At 34.8% G+C, this 23423-nt stretch overlaps 1 protein-coding gene across 2 annotated transcripts in view; it reads left to right on the top strand.

The window, feature by feature from the left end:
• GPATCH2 (G-patch domain containing 2) overlaps nucleotides 1-23423 on the top strand; it is a 176853-nt gene that overhangs the window by 8109 nt on the left and 145321 nt on the right. The window contains exons 2-6 of one of the 2 annotated variants that reach the window (XM_043568426.1): nucleotides 2526-3242; nucleotides 7894-7955; nucleotides 10983-11165; nucleotides 11684-11763; nucleotides 11891-13370. In XM_043568426.1, the coding sequence (XP_043424361.1) occupies nucleotides 2526-3242; nucleotides 7894-7955; nucleotides 10983-11165; nucleotides 11684-11763; nucleotides 11891-11923 (1075 nt within the window). In that variant the 3' untranslated portion in view covers nucleotides 11924-13370. Of the gene's footprint in view, nucleotides 1-2525; nucleotides 3243-7893; nucleotides 7956-10982; nucleotides 11166-11683; nucleotides 11764-11890; nucleotides 13371-23423 lie in introns of those variants that run through there. The other variant, XM_043568425.1, reaches the window with a different exon arrangement.

The following is a 23423-nucleotide window of genomic DNA, read 5'->3' as shown; positions in this document are numbered from 1 at the left end:
GCGTCCAGTGAATTTTATTAAAGGTGCAATATTATATTCAGAGATCATAGGTCTTTCAAACTACATTTCTTCCAAAGAAATAGTATTCAAGGAAATGAACAAAATATTTATTGCAATAAAGGGAAAACAAAAATGTGATTATTAACATAGAGATGATGGAGAAAAGACCCATTTGGCTTATCAGTATAGTCAGAATTGTAGCCCTTCTTTTGGCTTAATGCTAATTCCTACGTGACACCTATTTCTCATAACCAAATGCAGGGTTCTAAAACCTGAGTAATATATAGGACCCTTTTAGTGACTTTCCAGAGTTTATTTAAAATATATACTTCAGTCACCATGTTAATTCAGAATGCTAAAGGAGATAGATCAGGAAAATACAATGCCCACATTAAATGAAAGACGATGTCGGGGCGCCTGGGTGGCTCAGTCGGTTGAGCATCCGGCTTCGGTTCAGGTCATGATCTCACCGTTGGTGAGTTCAAGCCCTGTGTCAGGCTCTGTGCTGACAGCTCAGAGCCCGGAGCCTGCTTCAGGTTCTGTGGCCCCCTCTCTCTCTGCCCCACCCCTGCTTGTGCTCTGTCTCTCCCTGTCTTTCAAAAATGAATAAACATAATTTTTTTTTTTTAATAAAAAACTGTGTCCATTTAGTTAATTGCTCACAATGTACATTTCACTGATGACTACAGCATCGGGGGCTTTGGATTCAACTGACTCCCACCACTTATACTGCCCTTGATTCAGGTCTCCCGTTCCTCTTTTCTGTTCAAAAGAATATAATGCTAAGTGTGAGTCATTTGGCTTTACGCAGATATATATTAAATCTGTCTCAGAAATTAAAATAGTACCACCTGCTGCTACATCACTCATAAACAAATGCAAACTGGATACTGGAATTGTGTGGTACTAGAATCCCTTTCTTGGCTGCAGTTGGTTGAGCATTCAGGCTCTAGAACCAGATTGCTGGAGTTTGAAACCTGTTTCTACCATTTTCTAGGTGTGTCACTTTGGGCAAATTGCCCTTAATGTCTGTGTCTCTTTGTGTCTCATATACCACCTTATAAGGTTATTATGTGAGAATGAAATGAGGTAATGCATATAAAACACTTAAAAATGGGCCGAGCACATAGTAAGTTCTTGTGTTAGAAGCTGTATGTGTGAATCATCTTATAAGTAGTAAATCCAGTTGAATTAAAATGTATGTTTGTGTTCAGATTATTCAAATGAAAACACAAAATGAAAAATTATTATAAGGAACTTGCAAATGCCTCAAATTATAGACTGTAGAGACTATATAAACCAGGGTCAGCAAACTATAGCCAGCCATCACTTGGTTTTGTAAATAAAATTGTATTAGAACACAGCCATTCATTTATGTATTGCCTAGGGCTATTTTCACCTTACAGTGGCTAAAGTTGAGTGGCTATGACAGAGACCTAATAGACTGCAAAGCCTAACAGTTTACTGTTTGGCCCTTTAGAGAAAAGTGTGCCTACCCCTACTGTAGATTTAGAAGTTATATAGACCTCTGTAGTTGAGGCTATTTTGATCCCTAGGTCCTTCTAAGACTCAGAAATGATTGTTCATGATCTGTATAAGAAAGATACATGTTTGAATTAACTATACTGTTTACAAAATAAAATTGGAATTTTGGGCTTTCCATCACCAACCGATCTAGAATCTTTGGGAGTTGGGTTTGGAAAGGGTCGATATAATTTATAAAAGTCCGTAAAGAATACTTATCCTAGCTGACAAGCAGATCATTTTCTCACTGGTAACATAGTTTAATGGTTTTTGTTTGTTTCTTTTTATTTAAAAAATACGAAGAGACTGTCTCAGAATGAATTATAAGAAAAATGATGGGCCATTTTAGACCAGTGAGCCTCCAGTTTGAGTATGAACAGTTTCTGCTTGACTGAGTTATGAGATTAGTGTGGCCTAAATATATGCCTAGTGTCTGGTTAAACTCTCCTTTCACATATATTACAAATCTTGAAAGTACCTGTCAGTCTTTCCATCTCCCTCGCATATCATGGTGGTGACTGGGTAGAGCGTGTGGTGAGTAGAGGATTGTACAGTTTTCTTCTTCACTTAGAAATTGCTGTGGGGGAGGGGTGGTTGGAGGAAGGCTTGAGAAAGCTCTCTCCATATCTGTTCTAGCAAAACTGGCTCTAGGGAAAGGGCAGGAGTAGACTAATGAGCAGGGATTTAAGCAGAAATAACTTTTCTATAATTACACAGTAAAAATAGGAAATTACTGGGATCTTTCATTGCTGATATTATGCTTACTCTATCTTGAAGTAATTCGTATGTTTAATAAAAGAACTTACATATGAAAAAGGAGCTTAAAATGAGTCAGAATATTTGAAACTATCTGGGATAGAAAAATTAAATAGCTTTTAAACATTTCTTTATAATAACTATTAATTTTAGATTTAGAGTGAATTGTCTGCTGTAATAAACTAGGTTAATGCAGTTAATACTATTTTCTTTAATTTTTTTTCTTCTTTTTTTTGAAAATGTAGGCATTTCAGTCGAACCATGGAAGAACTGGTTCATGATCTTGTCTCAGCATTGGAGGAGAGCTCAGAGCAAGCTCGAGGTGGATTTGCTGAAACAGGAGATCATTCTCGAAGTATATCTTGCCCTCTGAAACGCCAGGCAAGGAAAAGGAGAGGGAGAAAACGGAGATCATATAATGTTCACCACCCATGGGAGACTGGTCACTGCTTAAGTGAAGGCTCTGACTCTAGTTTAGAGGAACCAAGCAAGGACTATAGAGAGAATCACAATAATAATAAAAAAGATCACAGTGACTCTGATGACCAAATGTTAGTGGCTAAGCGCAGGCCATCATCAAACTTAAATAATAATGTACGAGGAAAAAGACCTCTGTGGCACGAATCTGACTTTGCCGTGGACAACCTTGGGAACAGAACTCTGCGCAGAAGGAGAAAGGTAAAACGCATGGCCGTGGACCTCCCACAGGACATCTCTAACAAACGGACAATGACCCAGCCCCTTGAAGGTTGTAGAGATCAGGACATGGACAGTGATAGAGCTTACCAATATCAAGAGTTTACCAAGAACAAAGTCAAAAAAAGGAAATTGAAAATAATTAGACAAGGACCAAAAATCCAAGATGAAGGAGTAGTTTTAGAAAGTGAGGAAATAAGCCAGACCAGTAAGGACAAAATGGACTACGAAGAGCAAAAAGTCTCAGACGAACTCATGAGTGAAAGGTGACTTTTATATTCTCTAAATATAAAAATATGTGTCTCCATTGTTTGTGCTTGAACGTATTTTGTATTTTAATTCTACTTTAAAATAATTATAAATTATAATAATACAAAATATAATCATAGTGATATTCCTGTTTAACCATCCTTACATTTCTTTATAATTTATGGTGTTTAACACAAAACAAAATTGCTTATTTGATTTAAACAAAGTCTTTCCATTGTGTTTTAAAGACTTAATTTTCAGCTATAAAGAGAAAAGGAAATGGCTTTTCAATGGGGAAGAATGCACTTTTGAATAACAGCACATTTAGAACTCATAGAATTGGATTTGTAATTATTTATTTGTTTAATTATAGAGCTTTAGCTTTGGTGCTTTTTAGTGTCACAATTCATCAGTTTATTTTGATTCTTAAGAATCAAAAATTGGTAGCACTTCAACAGATATGGCTTGATCTTTTTAGAAGTCTGTGGAATACTGGGAATTCTGATCACTTAGGAATTGTAAAACCTAATTTACAGTCTAGAAAAACTTGATCTTGTCATTAGACAAATGAGAAAAACAATGATCCTGTGGCAACTAGTCTCATGTACCTATTCTAGAAAGCAGATATACCACCATGATCATTGTTGAGTACTATTTTGACAACATCAAGAGGTAAGTGATCATTTTTCTTTTACGCAGAACTAATGCTACTGTAGGAAATGAGGAAGTATTGACATTGTTCATCTTTTTAGGCATGTTCTTAAAACCAGACTCAGAACTATGATCCAGAAAAGAAAAAAAAAAACATTGCTTACTGGGAAAGAGTATTTGACTTTAATTTGTAAGACTAACCTCATCTTAATCATGTAGACTGAAGACCATGGACTTCATATATATGTATTTAATAATACATATTATTTTGTATATACATATATATTTGCTTATAAATATGATTAAAAACATGAATAGGATCTGGTAAAATTTATAGGATGGGGCTTTTATTAGAGATGGTTTGCTATTTATGTTATTTTTCTAAGGAAGTAAAAATTATTCAAAACAAAAAAAATGTTTCAGGAAGGCTTTGAGAAGTTTATTGTATCTGCTTTTCTTCCAAAAAAAAAAAAAAAAAAAGACAGCATTTTAATACCATAGTGAAAATTATTTGTATGGTAGTATTGAGCCATTGTGACTGAGGACTACTAAGCTTGACTTGAAAGTGATGATCTTGCTCAGTTGCTGGGAGAGAGCGTATGTGTAATGGAGACTAAGTATTCATTTCTGGATTATTTACAGATTACAGCTTTTTGGATTGATTGTTCAAGCCCCTCCTTTTATTGATGTCTGCCTTTTATTGACAGACATCAACCCTGGAAGAAAAATGAGATGCATCTCTCTTGATTTCTCTTCACTGTAAAAAATATTTGAGTATCTATTAGATATAATCAGTCTACCCAGCAGTCAACAGCCCAGGTACCAATTTTCAAAGAGGATGTTTTCACTCCTGAATCATTTTTTTAAGTATTTCTTTCTTTGATTTTAAACTCAGCCATGTAACTATTTTTATTGTCACTCAGATGCATATTCTTTCTGTGGGAAGATTGCTAAATAAAGGCAGTGCCTTTTCCCTGCAGCCCCATAGTTTAGAATAGCAGACAAGCAAACAATGAAAATGAAGTGTGCTGAGCGGAAAGTATTGGTCAGGGAAGATTTCCAAAAGGAGCTATGATTTAAGCAAGTGCTAAGGCATGGATTGTGGAGCAAAGTGGGATGTATTTGGTAAAGTACATGCAGTTCATTATGACTAGAACATAAAGTGGGGGTTGAGGCTACAGCAGTAAGCATGTTTTAAAGGCCTGGTAAGTAATGGGAGGAATTTTAACAACGAAGAAACTCAATTAGATTTACACTTTCTCAAGATAACATGATCTCAGTAACAGTGTTTTTTTAGCTTTGACTGACCTCTAGTCCATCCTTAAGTGAGAGGTGAATTATGGCAGTGATAGTAAAGGGAAAAAAAATAGAACACTTTTAAGAGTTGGAATCAGTGGAAGGTTGACTGTACTGGGGAGGACAAAAGAGAAAGAGGACTCTCAGATGATGTCTTGTTTCAAGAATCAAAAATACGGGAAATGAACAGATTAGGGCACAGGGGACTGGGATTAGTGTACAAACGCAAATTTGACCAGCATTCATGGGATATATTCTCTCTGAATACCATGCTATAAAAGTCATGCTTTAAAAAAGAAAAAAAAAAAAAAGTGGGAAGAGGTGTCCTTGGAGATGAGCCATAATGGCTGTCAGATGCTGAAAATGAAAAGCCCTGCTTCCATATAAGTTCTTGTGCTGATTTATCGGACCTGCTGACAACTACATGGTATACTTAGAGCAACTAGCTAGATGTCAATGAGGTGAGATACAAATAAAGAAACATGTTGTTTAAAACACATGTAAAAAGATCCCAAATGAAGACCAGGGTCATTAGGGACTAAGAGCTGCTCTCAGAGGGGGAAGTCTGATTTCCTTATATATTTCAGAAGAGTAAGCAGGCAGAGAGAGAAGAGAGAAGATTGGGATGCCACTTGGAGAAAGAACATAAACAAAAGAGATAGGGAGAATTTAGGTTGGGATCATCCATATAAGAGCCTTGAAATCTATATTTAATCCAAAAAGTATGGGGCAGTAATTTTAGGTTTTTAATAGAAAACATTTTATTATTTTATTTATTTAATTTATGTGTATATGTATAGATATGCACATGTGTTTTATAAACATTTTCCTTTAGAATACTTTTAGTTTTATAGACAAGTTGCAAAGATAGTACAGAGAGTTTCTGGATATCCTATTCCCATATATCCTGCACCCAGTTTCCCCTGTTGTGGTACACTTGTGAGAATCAATAAACCAATGTTGACACATTATTAATGAAAGTCAATACTTTATTAGAATTCCCTTGTTTTTCTTTAATATTCTTTTTCGGTTCCAGGATCCCATCCAAGATATCATAATATTTTTAGTCAGCAAGTTCTATTTGGAAAAGATGAGCCTGGTTAGATGTAGACTATATTAAAAGAGATAAATCTGAACTCAGAAATGAGAAGACTATTGTAAAAAAAAAAAAAAAAAAAGAGAGAGAGAGAAAGGAAGAAAAGAAAGCACATAGTTTCACAATCCTTTATCTTTAAATCTGAATTCTGAAAGCTGTGAAAAACTAATTCATTCATTTGAGGCCAGACCTAACTTGAACTCTATTTAATGTGGATATTCATTCAATTGAAAAAATATATATAGTAATAGGTTTGATTCTGGAATGCTACCCCAGACCCTTATTAGTCATTTAGTCATTTTAGAACATATCTTTCCAAATTTGAAAAGTTGTGAATTTTAAATACATTTTGCCTCAAGGATTTCAGAAAAAGAATTGTGATTCAAGGTATATATGATAAGGCCATATATTAGGGTTGTGTTGATAGAGGCAGACAGGAAAGCACTAATGAAGAAAGTTAAAGAAAAAGGTACCAACTTAGAGTTCCTTGGTAAAATGTGCCACTTAACACATTTTATGCTTTTTGTTTTTATTTATTTTTAATAAATAAAACAACTGAAATGATATTCTATATTCAGAAAACATTTGGGTTTAGATCTCATTTGTGGTTTTAATCCTGAACTCTCAATTTAAATATTTTAAAACAGATTAATTTTGTTTAATAAGTCAGGTTATAGAGTTATACATGTAAACAGGAAAAGTATAAAATTCACCTGAGGTAGTTTCCTGATTGGTTAAAATTAAAAATTACAGGAAGAAGAAGTATATGAGAATTTTTAAAGAAGATCATCAATTTTCTTTAGAGGAGAAGGCTGTTATTACATGATCTTGTTTTTGTGTTTTTCAACTAACTAGATTTTCATATAAGCATTGCTTCTGTTAGAACTAACAGTGACAGTTTATTCATGTCAGTCGAATATCTACTATTTGTTTTAGTTTGTTTGTGAAATTTGCCTTTGTATCATACTTGAACTTCTATGGAAGTATGGGGTACATATTATTTTTACATACCCCCTCCTTAATATTGGCAATATTGAGTGTTTTGCTCAGAGGGATTTTAACTTTGACTTAATGGATTGTTACCGTTGTAAACTTTTTTCTTCCATGCTAAGTAATAGAGTTGTTGTGAATTCTTAAGTAATGTCTTTTCCAGAATATTTGCAAATGTGGTTATGAAAAGTAATTTCATCCCAGGCCCTTGTATTTCATGTGCTGAAGAAAGGCTTAGGCTGCTTTTGATTGAGACTTTCCCCATTTTATTGAGCAGCGGTGTTCCGGGCTCAGGCTGAATTGCACACGGCATAAGAAAGGAGCAGTGAGCATTTGATGAAAGCAGATAATAAAATGCATCAATTGTGTCAGCACCTCGTTGCAGTCACATCTGGCTTACTGTCAGGGTCCCATTAGATTCCTGTGGTTTTATGTGCCAAAAATAATATGCTCTGTAGTTAATGGAACCAGAATATTTGCAGTTTGATTAAAAAAAAATCATCTTATTTTCTTTCAGATCTTTGTCAGGCTTAAGTTTCATCTCTGAGCTGCCGTGTCTCTTTAAAATTTTACGACTGAGAGATCAATTGTTCTTTTGATCTGTTTTTTTTTTTTTTTCTTCTCCCTTATTACAGTGATTCCAGCAGTCTCAGCAGCACCGATGCTGGTTTATTTACCAATGATGAGGGAAGGCAAGGTACTGAAATCTATTTTTTTTATTCCTTTGGAAAAACGTCTTCATTTGAAAGTTTGTGCTTATTGCTAGTTATGTCCTAGGTTGATGACTGCGATCCCTTTACCTTACACACACCTGCTTAGTGGACTGGGCTTGAGTTCTTTTATATATGAAGGGTATCCTGTCTTCATGACCTAACGTAATTGATTATCTCCAAAAGCTAGTATGTGGGGCTAATAATATTAAGGAAGGATTATCTTCCTTAAGAAAGCTTTACATACCTCAGTCTTTTCAATTTTGTCTCTTAGCAAGTTCACAAGACACTGGTTCTCATTCTCCACCTGATTCCAAATGCATTTAATACTGTGTAAGCATTAATAAAGATGGATTTGCAAGTCATTTGTCATTTTTATTCAGCCGTGACATTTATTCATCCTATCCAGTTTGTAAGTAATTAGACAGCTTTCATGAACTCAGTATTGTAAACTGTTAAACAGTAATGTCTTACAACTTAGATCTTTCACATCTTCAAAGTTTCCTGAAGCTTTTCACACTTCAACATGGCATTATTTTGAAACTACCCATTTGGGAAGAAAATAGGACAATAAGGGGGCAAAAGGAATATCTACGAATACTTACCACAAATACTTCCTTTCTTGAGACTCTTTAGAGCAAAGCAGTAATAAGTTCTAAGGGACCAAACCAAAATTTATTGTTTTAAATTATAGTCTAATGACACACAAAAAAAGAACAAAATAATAGCTGCCTACACATTCGTTTCTTAGTCTTTTCTTCCTCTTGACAATAGGAATAAAATAAATTATCATTAATTTTTTTCTTACTTATAAATCATATATATTCCAGATAAATAGGCACATACCGTTTTAGAGACCATAGACTTTTTAAAGTTAAGAGACTTTGCTGAAATATGTTAGAACTTCGGGACTCAGAGTGAGCTTAACTGCCTTGATAATATACCTAAACTCTCATTTAAATACATGTGCCTACCCAGAGTTACAAATGTTGAATTTGGCAATGAAATGAAATCAAAAACTTCTTTAAAAAATAACTTTGGACAAGTCCATCAATCTTGGAAAAGCTTTGAATGGTTTAGAATAATGTGCTAGCATTTATTATGAGCTTTTTATATTTTACATTTCTAAGTGCTGTTTTTCATTCGATTTACTTTAGGCTCTTATTCTTTTAAAAAAAAAAAAATTTAACATTCATTTTTGAGTGACAGAGACAGAAAGTGAGTGGCCGAGGGGCAAAGGGAGAGGGGGACAGAATCCAAAGCAGGCTCCAGACTCTGAGCTATCAGCACAGAGCTCAGTGCAAGACTTGAACTCACAAGAGCCATGAGATTATGACATGAGCCAAAGTCGGCACATAACCAGCTGAACCACGCAGGCTCTTCTGCTCTTCTATTATTCTTAAGAAAACCCTGTGAGATTCTTTTTTTGGGCGGATGATGAAACGCAGTCTAATAAAGTTGAGGTAACTTCCCAGTTACAAAACATTCCAATTCTGATTGGTCTGTCTGACTTCAGCACTCAAGCTCTTCATCTTTAGCTACTGGATTTCCCTATTAAATAGAACAAAGTTGTACATCACATCAAAATAAAATAACCTCATTTTTCTATTATAATGTTGTCTCAATTGGAATTAAGATCTTGGGTAATCAGTTTCAAGTGACTCCCTTTTTTTTTTCTTGTATTTATACCTGCTCTGGGAAATTTTAATTTATAGTTCTCAGTAAAAGTACTAATATTTATGCGCTTTGAAATGTGGCTTTTTTAAAATTAATTTTTATTAAATTCTCTGTTGAAATAAACTGGTGGCTTTGGCTTTCCAAATGCTTTAAAATTTTCACGCCCTCGTAATTTGAAGTGTGGCTGTTTTTCCATAGAGTCATTTTCAGTTGAAGCTTTGGGTTTTTTCTAGTTTGCTTTTAAAAATATTTGTAGTAAGAGATTTTGGAAATCAGAAATCTCTTTCTGTAAAGGAAAAAACTTTATGGCATTTGTGATGACCCTCTTAAAAACCAGAATTAGCAGTTTTTCTAAGAAACACGAAGACTTGAATGAATCTGGGATCATGTTCAAAATGCTGTTTGTCACCTACTTTTAAAAGCCATCTGCTTTCTGTAGTTCTTTCTACTTACATGTCTATTATTCCTGTTTTAAAAACAAAATACTGTTGATTCACATCAAGGGTACATTTTGAACTGAATTTTAAATGGATCATTTCTCCATGGTTACTTACACTCATGGATGCTCCCAAAAGTCAAACTTAGTATGGATAGTTTTCTGTTTTAAAAATACCTTGCTTATAGTAATCCAGCACACTTTCTTCCTAAATGCTGTGGTACTGTCACTTTTCATTTAAAATCAACTTTTTCACAACTATTTCTTAATGAACTTAATCAGATTAATTTCATTTAGTCACATCTGTTCACGATTGTTTCCCCTTTTACACTCCATACAAATCATGAAATTAAGCTAATTATATACCATTATCAGCTGCAGAGAACGGGTTCTACAGTTTTATACTTTTAATTCCCGGCAGGAGATTAAGGCTTGTTTTTCTTTAATTTGGAAAGGGTAGTAACTTAAATGGATTTCTGTACAGTTTTTGCCATAGAATTAACCAGTATTATTGTTTTTCACATATTTAAATTGGTTCTAAAACATAGCAGCTTATGTTTTTGTTGATGGAAGTTCTTGTTATAGTGTTAAAAAACACTATAGCTGTGGTGTAGAATCAAAAGTTTTGTGTATAGATCGTGTATATGATTGCCAGATAAAATACAGGATCCCCAGTTATATTTGATTTTTAGATAGATCACAAATAATTTTTTTAGTATAAGTATGTTCCATGCAGTATTTAGACATACTAAAATTTTATGCAAGTACTTTATATTAAAAATCATTTCTCTGAAATTCAGATATAATTTCTGTCTTGTATTTTTTAGAAACCTAAATCTGATAACCCTGTGTATTTGGATAATAAAACTGAAGCTTTGGGGGATTTCTTGTTTTTGCACAGGTGACGATGAGCAGAGTGACTGGTTTTATGAGAAGGAATCAGGTGGAGCATGTGGCATCACTGGGGTCGTGCCCTGGTGGGAAAAGGAAGATCCTACCGAGCTAGACAAAAATTTACCAGATCCTGTCTTTGAAAGTATCTTAACTGGTTCTTTCCCTCTTATGTCACATCCGGGAAGAAGAGGTCAGTGGTGCTTCCTGACTGCTAGATATTGTGGGCTTTTACATATATATATGTGTGTGTATATACACATATATGTATACATACACACACACACACACACACACACACACACGCTCATTAAGAGAGATTAGGCTAAAAGGGAGATGAAAGAGTCTAGCACAAGATGCTGTAAAGGAACATGTTGAATAGTAGTTCAGCTACTACGTTTATCATGCATTTGAATTATTAGAAAGGTTGACTTGCTCTCTTGCTAGGACCATTGTGAAAATGTTGAAATACTAGAAAGGTGAATTAGGAGGAAAGAAAAGCCCTGAATAATGCCCTAGTTCTCAAATAATCAGTAGTTGTGTGCTAACCTCATTAGAACTCTACTAGGCATTGCTTCAGATCTTTTAAGTGTGTTTTGCATTTCCCCCACTACTGTTGAAGACGTTTCCCGCTTCCAACTTATTCTGAATTCTGTATTGATGGGAATAATGATCGTAGGATCTTCTAAATTGAGTGCTTTGATTTTCCAGGTTTCCAAGCTAGACTCAGTCGCCTTCATGGACTGCCTTCCAAGAACATTAAAAAATCAGGAGGGACCACAACTTCAATGGTAGGCATGCTTTTCTGTTTAGTTGTCATGTTTGGAAATGTATCCATTTCTATGGAATAAAAAGCCACATCCTCATCCTTTATTCATTTTCTAATGTTATACTTAAAAATAATCCATTTTTTTGTAGGCTACAAACTGGACCAGTGAGATTCCCCTATAAACCAAATCTTCTAATGCTAATAAATTAGTTACGTTTTGAACATCTGGGGAATGACATTCGAGGGAACCTGGCTCCTGTCCTCTTCCCCTGGAGGAGTATCATTGAAGTGAGAGCCTCTTTGATGAAAAGATGGGGCTGTTTTTGCTGGAGGACTGGTATTCTTCCTTTAGTCAGAAGTGAACCTGCTTGGGGAGGCTTTCTAGGGATGTAGGTTGGCCCAGGGTGGGTTGAAACTACTGTAAATTTTATATATTTTTCTCTTTTATGATTTTTTTTTTACATTGAATCCATTTATGTATTACTTGCTTTGCCAAAATGCTAACAAAAGCTAGAAAATTGAAAACTTCCAGATCTCACATAAGTATTCCTTAATGTTTCTATTGTGACTGGTTAAAAACGAATTCTTACATCTCTGACTGTTGTAAATAAACATGATGCATTGACATTTATGGTTCATTTTTAGAGAAGTCTTATATAACCAGCATTATTTAAAATATTTGCATTTTACTCAGGGTATTTTAACAAGGGCTAAGATGAGTAGTAGGTAAGGTTGATCACCTTTACTAGAATTTCTGTTTTGTTCAGTTTGCTTTCTACTTGAATAATCTGCTCTGTATTGCAAACCCATTGTATTTTACAGTATAGTGTTCATTGTACCACAAAAAAAAAAAATCATCCTAGTTTTAAGCTAACTACAGTGATAACTAGCCTGTGCTAGTTCATTCATTTACTATTACTTTTTTAAAATATCTGCTTTGTCTAATACCTGAAACCACTCAAAATTATCGTTTTGGCTCAGAGCTTATGGAAATCATGTGAAAGCTGGTGTTTCAGCTAATACTGTATGCCTCCGAATCATGTTGTCATGTTTAAAGTGAGAGCTGCGTGCGCACCTTTAGAATGGCAGATCTTCTGTGTCAGCGTGAGTGTCAAATACTTGCATGAGCTCGTTTTCACAAGCAGAGGGAAAAATGTAACATTTCTATTGATGGTATAATTTAGACACTATACAACGTTCAGGCCATTTGAATTCTTCAAAATGATACATTAAAATGTTTAATATTTTTATTAAGTTCCAATTGATTAAAACTGTGATTTAATACATGTATTTTTATATTATTGTATGGATTAATTGTTAATTCAGCATTTCATGGCTAACTTAAATATGATGATTGGAAAAGAAACTTAAAGTTGACATTTCTTTTACCTGAAAGTATTATAATCTGAAAGATTCCGGAAAATGTATTAAGCAGGAATGTGTGACATCTTTTAGATTGCTTGTCTAAACTGGGGAGATTAAATATGATAAAGTGCAACTTTGAGTATCTTTACCTTTGCATATTTAAAGTGATATTTTAGAGGTACAATAATGTGGTATTTGGTCATTGTAAGTAAGCTTCCTTGTGCTGTGTCCTTTGGAGTAAAAATTCGTGATTTCTTTTCTGAATTACGTAAATGCTTTTATTTTATTTTGTATAATGACTGTCTTTTAGATCTGAATAAGTCACTTTAAAACCTTGGCCTATGAACTTTGCCTTACCAATCATGAATCTAGATGAATGCTATCTAGTTCTTGGTTCAGTTTTACCTATTTTTATTTTTGGTTCACTGCTTGCTTGAGCATAGCTGGGATTTGTAGCCCATTTTCTAGGCTTATTGCAATCTCACTGTGGTATTTTATAGAAGCTATTACATCTGATAGGTTAGCTTCATGGTATTGATGATACATGGCTTAACCATAGTAAAAGCTGCCTTCCCTCTCTAAATTGTAAAAAGGTGATTAAGTTTCACTTGATGGAGATATACTATATATGTGTGTTTATCATGGAACCTAGTGCATTAGGCCATAAACTGTTTTCCTGGTCTACATTTTTTTGTATTCAAATTTTACTGAAGACAATGGGCTCCTTCAGGTTTTCTTTCTTTCAATCCTGAATTGTCCTTGTTTGGATTTTTAAGTACTGTAATTTTTTTTTTTCAATAAAATATCTGACTTGGGCAAGAAAGGTAAGAGTTCCAGTTTGTGCTGATATTTTTAAATCCCTCTGCAAAGTGTTGTTGTTGCTGCTCATACTGTCTGTATTGTATGTAACCATCACATTTTAAAAATCATAATCTCACAAAGCAGTCATATTTAAACAGTACCAATGACATCCAGTAATAAGAAATGAAATTTAATTCCTTAGACTTTCACACTGAAATTTAATTCCTTAGACTTTCACACTGCAAAGCCAGATTGGTTGTAAGAGGTCAGTTTTCTGAGCAAAGTCAAACACGTAGCTGCAACCCATTAAACAGAATGGCAACAAAAGGTTTCTTTCTCTTATGCAGATGAGTAATGATTGCACAGCTATAATGATGATCTTTGAAGGACATGACAGAAGAATCTTTTACTGAAATATTAATGGAAAGTTTTCAGTTGGACTTTTAATTATTCACCATAATTATGTTCTAAAGTTGCCCTGAACGCTGATTAGCAAATACTGAACCATTGCTCCTAAGGGAAATACCAGGTTAAGTTCCTTTGAGCCTCCAGTCATGACATTTTTATCAGTTGATCAGTACACAACCTTGTTTTATGTATCTTTCTGTCTAAAAACACCTTACTTAATATATATTGTTGACTCATTAATATTGAACTCCGACCAGCAGCACTCTAACCTATACCTGCACAAAGCCTATCTACCACACGTATTTCCCCTTAAGGCCCAGCATGGCCTTCTTGTGCTTAGAAACCCTAGTCAGCACTTCACTGTGTGTGGGGTTCATTGCAAACCGTGAATTTCCAACAAAAAGCACAAAACTGTGAAACACGTGGCACTAAATAAGCCACAGAAAGGACGCTTGTTTACAGTATTAGAGCTGAAATAGGAATGCACACTGTCGTCTTACGTGACCTCGGTGGGGAAAGCACATGTGTGCCAGGTGACAGATTTTTCACTGCCCCTGAATGTCCATGTGAGTGGTACAAGAATTGATTTGGGAGTGGGATCATTCCGAGGGGCATGCGACTCTCCATCTCAGGGTTGTAAGTTTGAGCCCCACGTTAGGTGAGAGATTAAAAATAATATCTTAAAAAAATAATTGGGGGTTACAGACAAATGTTAGTGAGTAGGCAAACTTGAAAATGTGGAACCTGCAAATAGTAATGAGGATCGACTCTATCTAGTTTTATTGAGCTGGGTGATGGGGTAATCACGGAAAATTCATAGGTTTAGAAGTCTGAACTTTGTGAATCCCCACTCTGGTTCTTCTTTTTACTTGTAATTACAAATTGAATGTCATTTCCTCTTTCTGTTAAACAGATGATAATATTTACTTTGCAGAAGTGTTGTCAGGATTAAATGAGATTATGTGTACATAATTGGGCCAGCGCCATTTTAGTCACATAGTATATACTAAATAAATGATAGTAACTGTTATGTTAGGCATATTAAATATAGAATCTCATGATTTAGAGAACATTTGTATTATGGGTCAAATGCAGAATTTTAGACTTTTAAACTTTTGACATTTTATATATGATATGCCTTTACAGCTAATATTTAAAGTGCTTTATATGGCAGCCTTTTATGTTTCTTTTATACTTCATTTATATTTGAGCCAGGCTTTGTCTTTAATATGACTGCGAAGAATAATTTCGAATGAGTTTTAGATTGACAGCTATCGCATTAAATCTCAAAGCCTGATTGTGGACTAAAAAACTGTTCTAAACACTTCCCCCTAACCTCTGATCATTAAGCCATTCATTTGCAAAAAACCTCTCCTATTTAGGAGGTTTTGGTTACCTGGTTTAAAAAAATAATTTTGCCCATATACGTGATGTGTGAATGCAGTCACGGTTCTGAGAATTTAATGTGGAAAGGAATTAACTATTGCTCTCCGGTTAGAATAAAGCACTGGGGTTTTTTTTGGAGCCTAGCTAACCAGCCTCTAATATTTACCTCTTTTTGGAGAATTAAGCAAATGATAATTAATTCTGAGGAATATTCTGGGACCGTTATCCAGGAGATTCAGTGTGAATCTCCCATATTTCCAGAATTTTTGCATCAAGTACAATTCAGAGTAAATCATCCTCAGAATAAGCGTAACATTTCTGATAGCCAAGATATTCTACCCTTAAGCATCCTAATTAATCACTGTTTTCTGTAGGTGAGAGATTTTTGAAAAAAAGTTTTTAAACTGATGGTCTTAGACCAGTTGTTACATTTATCTAAGTTAGCATTCAAATTGAGTGATCTGTTGAAAGATCAAGAAATAAATGGCTCCGTTTAATTGTGGTACCTGAAGTCCAGCGTAAATATTACATAAGGAATTCTACCTAAAGGTTATAGCGTTCTATTTAAAAGTTTAATCATCATTTTAGTCCAGGTGTTTTGTTTTGTTTTGTTTTTTGGTATAGTTGGAATGAGAACAAGTATAGCGGTGATGGTGGGGGTGGTTATTCTGTCAAAGAAAATGAAGCTGATTTAATGGACTTTTTATTCATACATGTTTCTCAAGTTAAATATCTGAACAAAATGTGAACACGAACCTTTCAACTCAATTGTCATGCTGTACAAGTAAGCATACTGTTTATTTCCAACAATGAAATAGCCCTGAAAATAATTTATATCTGTTTAGAATCTTAAGTCAGTCCGTTGTATAAGAGAAAGGATTGTATATATTTCTCTTTCTGTGGAGTATATCATAGAAGACCAGACCAGATTTCATGAGTGGCTTATTGATAATGATAATGATGCTATAATGATTTACTCTGTATGACTTGCTCAACCTTTTATTGTTCCTTACGATACTGGAGTAGAAATATGTAGTCTGATTTATAGCCTTTTACAACAGAAGGGCCATTTTAAATGGATTTGCTTTAAATAAGGGAACTACATAAACTTTTCTCTTAGACTAGTCTAAGAAATTTTGTAATAGAAAACGTATCTAAAATGATGTTTAAAAATACATGTGGTGTGTGCTCCCAACTGTAATTTGACTACGTGCTAACTAGTTATCCAGTATTTTTTAGTGGAATTCAGTGACTAAGTGCTTAATTGTAGTCTCAGTGAATTGATATTTGTTTGTATTCTTAAAGCATTTTGGGATACTTTGCAGAATCCATAAAGAATATATATTTAGATTTTTTAAATATTCTAAATACATAATATATATATTCTAATCTATTACTGTGTATGTTAATAATTTAGTTTTTATCTCATCTCAAAGTCAGCTTGAGTTCCAGATTTTATGCTGGAAATTGATACTTTTTTCTTAGAACTTATTTTGAGATAAAGTGGATTTTATATCATACAAAAGTACTGCTTACTAGAACTGTAATATTTCTTCAACAAAAGACATTTTAATAGTGTCTCTTGGTTGATGTAAAACTCTCTATTTTGATGTCATTATTCACTTTACACTTTATGTATAAATTTAATACCTATAATTGATATTTGAAAATTTGAATCTAATAATTTTCTTTCTGTTCCACTAAAAGTAATATCAATATTAATATTGATATTTAGTCTTATTGCCTTATATTTTATTAAAAGTGGAATAGGTACATACATTTTTAATAGTACAGATATATAGTAATGTATTCATATATTCATTCAACAAGTATGTAAATGCTTATTCTGTTCTCCATATTTAGCCTTTAAAATCCTTTAGGAAAAAATGCATGAACATGTTCAGTCTTGGCATTTTGATGCTGCTAAATTTGGCCACCTATACTTTTTATCTACATATTTAAAATATTTGTCCTTGCTTTGCTTATTACTTACTACTGGAATTGGCCTGGTTTCATATATTGTCCTTTGTGTTGGTGATGCTTCAGAAATCTGGAACCTAGCGGCGAGAATAGCAGTGATGATAGCTAACACTTACAGTGATGCTTACTATATGCCAGAGACTTTCCTAAGTTACATTTATATAGCTCAACTCATTTAATCCTGTTAACACTTACAACTTAAGCCTTTTAAAATCTGTTTTTCCTTTGCTAACCAAAAGTTAATGAAATCTGGAAGTTTCTTCACTCTGTTGTCATGTTGCTAATAAATATAAATAAATTCTCTTCAGAAGATAAGCTTTATTCCTGGTTACCAAGTGCTATTGGAAGTGTAAGTTGTTTTGAAATATCTGCAGTATTCTTTGCTATCTTGAAGAACAAGCATAATCAAGTTGTGTGCCATAATAAAAATGAGAATTAAAATGTTTTTACTGCTTCCATTGGATTAATCACTGGAACCAAATCCCCCATTCCAATCCTCTTTGTTTCTCAGGTAGTATATAGTACCTTCTTCTTGATGTTTAACATCATCCATTTCTGGTCTCCTTTCTTGCTGTTTCTGCTGTTTTCTGTGCTTGTCCTCCATGGTTCCTCATTATCTCTCTAAGCCTGTACAATGTGCCTAGGAGCTGTCCCATTTCTACCTCAAGCATGATGATATCCTCTGTATTTCTCTTGCTCCTTTCCTCCCCCTTTTTATTGGAACTTGGCAAAGTTCTGGGGTAGACTTGTCAGCTGGGACTTCAGGTGTTGAGTTAGCTTACTAACTCACTGAGGATGGAATTGGCAGACAAAGACATGGATGGGCAAGGCTTAAGTTTAAAACAATCATGGAATATTCAAGACTGAGTCCAGTGTTGCTGAAATATATTTTAGGGATGGTTGTGTGCAGGAGTATAAGATAGACAGGGTTTGGTTGGCAAGGTAGGCAGGAGTTAGATCGTTTTTAGACTCTGTGGTCCATGGGAATGTATGTGAGCTGATGTAATCTCTGGGGGGCGGGCAGTTAAGGTAATCAGATTTGTCTTGAGAGATCACATGGACAGCAAAAGAGAGGGTACATTGGGTAGTTATAAGACTATATGAGAGATGTGAGTTCTGTCCCTGTTCCCTCAGTAGGTGGGATCCACAGTAGACTGAATCCTGATATTTTATTGGACTCAATCTGATTGACTTGAGTAGTATCCATTCATTCAAAAACTATTTATTGAGTCTGTACCCTGTGCTAGATTCTGTTCTAGGTCTTGAGGGTTAATGTAGTGAGCAAGGCAGACGGGGTTCCAGGAGCTTATATTTTCATGAGTAAAAATAAACTTGGTTGGGGGAGGAGGGTGAGTAAGTAAATAAAAATGGCCATGGAGAAGATTAAACAGGGTGATGTGACACAGTTACAGGACATGAAGGTGATTGGAGATAATACTTGCAGGCTGGATAATTTTCAGCCTCAGCTAATATAGTGCTTTCTTCTCTTCACTCTTAGAACAACTGGGGAAAGATACAAGGGTGTGCACTGCTCAAACCATTGGGGTAGACCCTAGATAGTCTTCCAGTTCCTGACCATGTGGATCACAGCTCTTAAATCTCACTGTAGGGAGACAGACCTACAGGTGGCAAAAGAATGTCATTTTTGCTGACAAAGAATGATATTACTATTGATGCTTTTGAGAATTTTTTTAATTAAAAGAAAGGTTGCAGGTGTCAAATATTTATATGGTGTTCCATTTTCTTCTTTGGACTTAATCATAATGTCTGTTTTGAAATTTAAAATCATAGTATAGTAGTTCTGCTCTGTGGCTACTTAAATATTGGGCAGTGTGGCCAGTCTTTCTATTCCACTTTGAAAAATGCGTGAACTGCCATGCTTTCTTTAAAATTTTTTCATTTTGGTATTCGTGTATAAGTTCTTAGGTTATCACGTTGTTGGTAAGAAATGGCTGTTTAAAGATTGGATTTTGTTTTTGTTTTCGTTTTTTTAATCTCCTTAAAAGCAAACATTTGAGGTTTTTAGAAAATAACTTCTTATAAGGATTATGTTTATCATTTAAAAATTAACTGTTTTATATCCCGAGAAACCTTTGAAATATGTTCTAAAATGTTTTCTTTAGAAATTAAGACTGCTGATTGGTAACCATTTGATTCCACAGATGGAGACTCAATACCCCTTCTCCTTGTTGTTTAAAATGGTGGTGACATTGCCAGAGTCCCCATTAGTTTCCTTCCTTTTTCTTTCTCTCTCTCTTTCTTTCTTTCTTCCTTTCTTTCTTTCTTTCTTTCTTTTTTAATCAAAATCGGAGAAACAGGAATGTTGCAAACATTTCACTTACTTCAAAGGTTTAACTTTGGTTTTCTGCCTTTTATGTTGCTGATAGAATTATTCCGATGGTCTATAAAACTCAGTTTTCTAATTTGCCTTCAGATATATGTCAGATATCTAATATCAGAAAAGTTCAAAATCAGTGATGGGTAGAACACTTCCAAATAATATTTAACAAACGCTTTCTATACTGAAGTCGCCTGCAAATCCTCTGACTGAAGGTCAATTTGAACAACTGAGAATTCACAAAGAAGTCATATAAATAAAAGGGGTTCCCTGTACTATAGTTAGCAAATGCCAGCCAGATATTTGTTGCCTGTCATCCAGGTAAGGGGATTCTGATAAACCAGAGACACATGTCAACAGGTATTTGTGAATATTTTAAGCCAATAACACCTGTAAAATTTTTGTTGTTAAATAGCAGTTGTCTAAAATTGACCAGTGCTTCCTGGGAGAATAAAGTAGAAGTTTAAAGATCTCTTTGGATACAAAAACGGTGATAACTTGAGCCACTAGCAATATAGCATCCTTCTCGTAGAACTTCATATTTAAATATGATCATTGATTATAGACAGTTCACCATATAGCATTCCAGGTGGATGTAGGTCTGCACTACAGCTGTGTGTATCTTTAGGTTGCAATATAATTGTGGTCATATTGAATAGCATACACTTGATTTTTTTGAGGTCCGTCAGATCTGTATAGATTTTGAAGTATGTAGTCTAGAAATACTTCTTTAAAATCTACATCTTTAAAAAGTAAAAAGTTACTACTTCGGTTTTATCCCATTCTATTTCATTTACATGTGTTTTCGTTAGGCTTTTCTAATTTTTTGATCCGCAAAAATATTTTATAGGAGTATTTATACCATTTGTTGGAAGAATAAATAATTATGTGTTACATTTGACTCAGAAACTTGATGTCTTGCCTATATTTTTTCAGCCACAGATTTCTTGGTTCAGTTGTACACACATGTAATGAAGTCTTATGATGTCTTTGTTGTGGGAAGGGCCAGGAATACAAAATGAGTAAGATACATCTTTGTCCTCAAGTACCTTACAGTTTGGTTAATAAAAATTAACTGGGAAAGAAACAGAGAGAAAGGAGCCCTAACATTTGTTAAGGGAAGCACTGATCCTAAGTGGTTTTTCATTCTTCAATTTAAATATTAGTTTATGTGTTCTCTGTGTAGTCCTTCACTCTTTCCACATCTAGACATGTTTGTATCGTATTTCTTTACCTGTCCTGTTAGTCCCTTCTTTCCAATTTCATCTGTCAGTGCCCTAGGGTAGTTACTTATCATCTTACATTTTGATAACACATTAGGCTTGTCCTTGGTCTCTCTCTCTCCCTGTTTTCCTCCCTCTCATCCATATCACATGTAACTCCAAGGAAACATTTTTAAAACATGGCTATGCCCCAGCCAAAAAAAGTTTTCACTGCCTTAATCATAAAACCCAGGCTTATTCCTTTCTACCTTCAGGACTCACCTATGACCTATATACAACACTTCACTCCTTTCCAGATGGTCTGACATTCTCAAATGCCCCCCACACCTCCTTCAGGTTTCTCCTCTTCAGCCATGTTCATTCATTCTATATCTTTGTTCACAGCAGCACACCAGTCTCCTTACTGTTAGAGTCATATCCTTCAAGGAACAGTTCTAATTCTACACCTTTTCTTCAAAACCTTCTCCAACTTCTCACATTTGAGAGATCATTCCATCTTCTGAAATGGCATTGTCCCTTCTGTCTCTGCCATGCTTTTATTCATTAATGGGTAACCTTTCTATTTTACTCTGTTATTCTTCTGCTTATGTTTGTATTATATCCCCAAGTACACGTAGCACCCAAGACAGGAATCCAACCCAGGCTATAGGATGTGCTTAATAATTTTGAGAATGTTGATAGAGATTACTGGTTATCACCCTTTGTTTTTTTTAGGGAATTTTCCACCACTAGTTATGTAGCCAGTGCAACCTTAAATAACATGCTTTCCTTTCAGTATTAGTGTCTGGATTCTTCATGGTTTTTAATTTGTCCTCTTATGTAGTTCATGATGTGATGGCAGCAAGGATTTCATTTGACAAAGCACTAGTAGCTGATTGGGTACCTAGTGTGCAGATGCAGGACTTGTGCACCCGTTGGTTGGGGAATCGAATGTTGCTGTTCAGTAGGGATTTGCCTTTGAAATACTCTCCTAAGGAGTAATCTCCTGCCTCAAGGCATGTGGGGGAGATGCATGGGATATTATTGGGTCCACTAGCCAACATTCTGATTGCAAAACAGAGGACAGGGAGTATTCAGTGTGCTGCCTTTCACTGAATTTCCCTGACCTAGTAAAGGTAGATCATGTGGCCCAGAGATAGGGCCCTTGTCTAGTTTAGCATTTTCATATAATCAGTTTTGAGCTTCTGCTGTGCTATAGGGTAGGAATAGTAAAATGATAGGACTGTGAATGAGGATTGGGATCAGAGATCAACTTTTTTTTTTTTTTTTAAATAGACTCCCTGTTTAGGCACCTTCAATTTCTGAATCTTACGGAGTTTTACCTTTTTATTTTCATGTCATTTTAGGGGGGCTCTGGGAGGGAGCCGAAATAAATATGTGATCAGTGGGTAATGTTTACTGGGAAATCTCACCTAGTGTCCTTTTCTTATAATTTTCATTTTTATAAAAAAGTAATAAAAGTTAAATAGGACAAAAAATATCCAGGGGAAAGTCTTTGCCCTACACCCAGTTCCTCCCATACCCATCTGAGAAATATAGCTTATGTTATTCTGCACCTTGGTGTTTACACTTTAAAAACATGTCAAAGGGGCGCCTGGGTGGCGCAGTCGGTTGGGCGTCCGACTTCAGCCAGGTCACGATCTTGCGGTCCGTGAGTTCGAGCCCCGCGTCAGGCTCTGGGCTGATGGCTCGGAGCCTGGAGCCTGTTTCCGATTCTGTGTCTCCCTCTCTCTCTGCCCCTCCCCCGTTCATGCTCTGTCTCTCTCTGTCCCAAAAATAAATAAACGTTGGAAAAAAAAATTTTTTTTAAAACATGTCAGAGAGACTGTAAATTATACTTATGTTTTCATTCATTTGTTTGTATATTTCATTATAGTATATTACTAAATAATTTATTTCTCATAATGGCTTTCATGTAGCTAACATTAAAGGGCAGAAATATTTTATTACTATTTATTATATTGCCTAACACTTATTGAGTTATTATTTGCCAGGTGGTGTTTCAATCTCTTTATGAATGTTAATTCATTTAATGTTTAAAAAAAGCCTACTGAGATAAATATTATTTTCCTTTCTATCTTAGAAACCAGGAAACAGGGTCAAATGGCTTAAATGAGTTGTTTAAGGTCATGGCTAGTAAATGGTAGTACCAGGATATAAAGTGGCCCCGTGACCAGCTCC

Source organism: Prionailurus bengalensis, chromosome E4 (genome assembly GCF_016509475.1).
Source record: "Prionailurus bengalensis isolate Pbe53 chromosome E4, Fcat_Pben_1.1_paternal_pri, whole genome shotgun sequence".
In the NCBI taxonomy this organism is placed as follows: Eukaryota; Metazoa; Chordata; class Mammalia; order Carnivora; family Felidae; genus Prionailurus; species Prionailurus bengalensis.
Note: the sequence above shows the minus strand (reverse complement) of the source record. Positions and strands in the feature narration are given on the sequence as shown.